General features: G+C 43.5%; 1 protein-coding gene across 6 annotated transcripts in view; it reads left to right on the top strand.

Annotated features, from left to right (window-relative positions):
• Positions 1 to 5000, top strand: part of LOC106561737 (reelin) — a 331862-nt gene that overhangs the window by 224301 nt on the left and 102561 nt on the right. For all 6 annotated transcript variants that reach the window (XM_045688533.1, XM_045688531.1, XM_045688530.1 and 3 more), the window contains exons 5-7: positions 2137 to 2169; positions 2277 to 2355; positions 4810 to 4906. In XM_045688533.1, coding sequence (XP_045544489.1) covers positions 2137 to 2169; positions 2277 to 2355; positions 4810 to 4906 — 209 coding nt within the window. The remainder of the gene's footprint in view (positions 1 to 2136; positions 2170 to 2276; positions 2356 to 4809; positions 4907 to 5000) is intronic.

Here is a 5000-nt window from a genome sequence, read left to right as displayed (position 1 = left end):
CAGCTAGGGAGAGTGTACACTGGGACAACCCCACAGCTAGGGAGAGTGTACACTGGGACAACCCCACAGCCAGGGAGAGTGCACACTGGGACAACCCCACAGCTAGGGAGAGTGTACACTGGGACAACCCCACAGCTAGGGAGAGTGTACACTGGGACAACCCCACAGCTAGGGAGAGTGTACACTGGGACAACCCCACAGCCAGGGAGAGTGCACACTGGGACAACTATCCACAGCCAGGGAGAGTGCACACTGGGACAACCCCACAGCTAGGGAGAGTGCACACTGGGACAACCCCACAGCTAGGGAGAGTGCACACTGGGACAACCCCACAGCCAGGGAGAGTGCACACTGGGACAACCCCACAGCCAGGGAGAGTGCACACTGGGACAACCCCACAGCCAGGGAGAGTGCACACTGGGACAACCCCACAGCTAGGGAGAGTGCACACTGGGACAACAAGGACTGGAACCACACAGTGTTATTTTTGCTTCGAAGCTAATTGAAAAATGTCCCCTGTTTTATCCCAGTAGAAACACTTACCACTGCTCACTTTGGCCATTCCATAGTCATGTGATGTGTTACCATGACTTCCAGCTCCCTGCCTGGACTTTGTCCAATTCAGAGGGGCTGATAGGTCTAGTACACATCACACAGGGACTGATAGGTCTAGTACACATCACACAGGGACTGATAGGTCTAGTACACATCACACAGGGACTGGTACACATCACACAGGGACTGGTACACATCACACAGGGACTGATAGGTCTGGTACACACCACACAGGGACTGATAGGTCTGGTACACATCACACAGGGACTGATAGGTCTGGTACACATCACACAGGGACTGATAGGTCAGGTACACATCACACAGGGACTGGTACACATCACACAGGGACTGGTACACATCACACAGGGACTGATAGGTCTGGTACACACCACACAGGGACTGATAGGTCTGGTACACACCACACAGGGACTGATAGGTCTGGTACACATCACACAGGGACTGATAGGTCTGGTACACACCACACAGGGACTGATAGGTCTGGTACACATCACACAGGGACTGATAGGTCTGGTACACACCACACAGGGACTGGTACACACCACACAGGGTCTGGTACACATCACACAGGGACTGATAGGTCTGGTACACATCACACAGGGACTGATAGGTCTGGTACACATCACACAGGGACTGATAGGTCTGGTACACATCACACAGGGACTGATAGGTCTGGTACACACCACACAGGGACTGGTACACATCACACAGGGACTGATAGGTCTAGTACACATCACACAGGGACTGATAGGTCTAGTACACATCACACAGGGACTGATAGGTCTAGTACACACCACACAGGGACTGATAGGTCTAGTACACACCACACAGGGACTGATAGGTCTAGTATACACCACACAGGGACTGATAGGTCTGGTACACACCACACAGGGACTGATAGGTCTAGTACACACCACACAGGGACTGATAGGTCTGGTACACACCACACAGGGACTGATAGGTCTGGTACACACCACACAGGGACTGATAGGTCTGGTACACATCACACAGGGACTGGTACACATCACACAGGGACTGATAGGTATAGTACACATCACACAGGGACTGATAGGTCTAGTACACATCACACAGGGACTGATAGGTCTGGTACACATCACACAGGGACTGGTACACACCACACAGGGTCTGGTACACATCACACAGGGACTGATAGGTATAGTACACATCACACAGGGACTGATAGGTCTAGTACACATCACACAGGGACTGATAGGTCTGGTACACATCACACAGGGACTGGTACACACCACACAGGGTCTGGTACACATCACACAGGGACTGATAGGTATAGTACACATCACACAGGGACTGATAGGTCTGGTACACATCACACAGGGACTGATAGGTCTGGTACACACCACACAGGGACTGATAGGTCTGGCATATCACAGATGACAGTCTGATCACTCTGACTACATTAGCAGCAGTGTGTGTCTCTGAGACAGGAGGGACATGTCTTGGTTGACCTACGTCACCCTCAACGTTCTGTCAGATGAAGAGAATACAGTCCTGGGTTACTGACATGCCTTCTCTCTGTTTCAGCTCCCACTGAATCCCCATTGAGACCCAGTCTTGGTGAGTGTTAGGTTCCTAACAACACGTTTAAAGCAATCTAATATGGTTATACCCAATGTGTTAGTCCTTATTATGGGATCCTCAACCCAGTTATGTGTCTCCTATAGCTGAGATCCATGGTAACCATGCTGTGCTGCGTGATGACTTTGACTCCAGCCTTCAGGGAGAACTGGACCCCAGCATCTGGTAGGTAACACATATATAGGTACCAAATATATACTGTAGGTACCAAATATATACTGTAGGTACCAAATATATACTGTAGGTACCAAATATATACTGTAGGTACCAAATATATACTGTAGGTACCAAATATATACTATAGGTACCAAATATATAAGTACCAAATATATACTGTAGGAACCAAATATATACTGTAGGTACCAAATATATACTATAGGTACCAAATATATACTGTAGGTACCAAATATATACTGTACGTACCAAATATATATTATAGGTACCAAATTTATAAGTACCAAATATATACTGTAGGAACCAAATATATACTGTAGGTAACACATATATAGGTACCAAATATATACTGTAGGTAACAAATATATACTGTAGGTAACAAATATATAGGTACCAAATATATACTGTAGGTAGCAAATATATACTGTAGGTAGCAAATATATACTGTAGGTAACAAATATATAGGTACTAAATATATACTGTAGGTAGCAAATATATAGGTACTAAATATACACTACCATTCAAATGTTTGTGCTCACATAGAATTGTCCATTTTCTGTCCATGGTACCAAATATATACTGTAGGTAGCAAATATATACTGTAGGTAGCAAATATATACTGTAGGTAACAAATATATAGGTACTAAATATACACTACCATTCAAATGTTTGTGGTCACATAGAATTGTCCATTTTCTGTCCATAACATCAAATGGATCAGAAATACAGTGTAGACATTGTTAATGTTGTAAATGACTAGCGTAGCTGGACATTTTTATGGTTTTTAATGGAATATCTACACAGACATATAGAGGTGTCACGGATCCCTCTGGAACTTTCACTGTGCACACCTGGCTCCTATTCTCACTGATTGTATTTCTATACATGTGTCCGTTGTTCACCATTGTCCTGTCGATTATTGTTACAATGTCCGTTGGTGCGTGTGAGTACCTGTTGTCATGACGTTGGCCTGTGGGTAAGGTTTATGACCCCCCCCCATAAATACCTTTCTCCCCTCTCTCTCTCGACTCTACTGAAGGACTGTTGAATAGCCTTTGTTAAACATAGAGAGTCTGGGAACATCAAACAAGTGGGGGGAAAGGAACCATATTTCGGTAATAGAACCAGTTGAAAATATGCGTTGGTACTTAATGAGTATGGATGTCTGTTCGGTTGTTTCTTTCTAGTTAATTACATTTACATGATTAGCTCAATCAGGTAATATTAATTACAGAGACAGGATTTTATAGAATTGCATGTCATATCACTTAATCCGGCATAGCCAAAGACACGACACTGTGCTGTGTGTTTTGGGCTTTCTTGGCCTTGTGGATTGTGCAGATGATTACGGGTCTCATCTCATGTGTTAATCATTGTGCGCGTGTGTTATTTATTCGAGGTACTCATCGCTCTTTTGTTTGGGTTTCAACCCTGTGTTTTTGTTACGTGTTTGTTTGGTCTTCGTCCCCGTGCCTTTACACGGCACGCTGTAATTTGGGTAAAATAAAAACCCCTGTTACGTATTCCTGCGTCTGTCTCCCGAATCCATTATGCCAACGTGACATGAGGCCCATTATCAGCAACCATCATTCCTGTGGGCCTCTGTACGCCTATATAGATATTCCATTAAAAATCAGCAATTTCCAGCTACAATAGTCATTTACAACATTAACAATGTCTACACTGCATTTCTGATCAATTTGATGTTATTTTAACGGACAAAAAATGTGCTTTTCTTTCAAAAACAAGGACATTTCTAAGTGACCACAAACTTTTGAACGTTAGTGTATATAGGTAACAAATATACAGGTACCAAATAAATAGGTACAAAATATATAGGTAACAAATATATAGGTAAAAAATATATAGGTAACAAATGAATAGGTAACAAATGTATAGGTAACAAATAAATAGGTAACAAATATATAGGTAACAAATGTATAGGTAACAAATATATAGGTAACAAATATATAGGTACCAGGTAAATAGTATTTCACGTGATGTTGGAACAGAATCCAGATGGTGATTGTATTGCTTTACTGCATGAAAACTTTCAACATGTATCACCACCTTCTAATGTACGTCACAAAATGTATGCGGCTGTCCCCGTAGGGAGAACCCTTTTGGTTCCAGGTAGAACCCTTTTGGTTCCAGGTAGAACCCTTTTTGGTTCCAGGTAGAACTCTTTTGTGTTCCATGTAGAATTATTTTTGGAAAGGGTTTTACACGGAACCCAGCATAATTCTACCTTGAACCATAAGGGTTCTACCTGGAACTGAAAAGGTTTCCTCAAGGGTTCTCAGATTGGGAAAGTCGTAGAACCGTTCTAGGTTCTAGATAGCACCTTTTTTTCTAAGAGTGTACGGTAAGTACTGACGTCGTGTTTGCTTGCATCTGCAGATTTGAGCTAAATAAGACCTAACTCTCTCCCTCACCTCCACTCAGGTCAGAGAGTAGTAACTGTGAGGTGGGAGAGCAGTGTGGGGTCCTGATGCACGGCAGAGCAGTCACCTTCTGTGAACCCTTTGGAGAGAGAGAACTGGTAACTATAACTGTACAACCACGTACATACTGCAACCTTTAATCTGTTTACATGTTTACATTTTAGTCATTTATCAGACGCTGTTATCCAGAGC

Source organism: Salmo salar, chromosome ssa10 (assembly GCF_905237065.1).
Source record: "Salmo salar chromosome ssa10, Ssal_v3.1, whole genome shotgun sequence".
NCBI classification, from domain to species: domain Eukaryota; kingdom Metazoa; phylum Chordata; class Actinopteri; order Salmoniformes; family Salmonidae; genus Salmo; species Salmo salar.
Note: the sequence above shows the minus strand (reverse complement) of the source record. Positions and strands in the feature narration are given on the sequence as shown.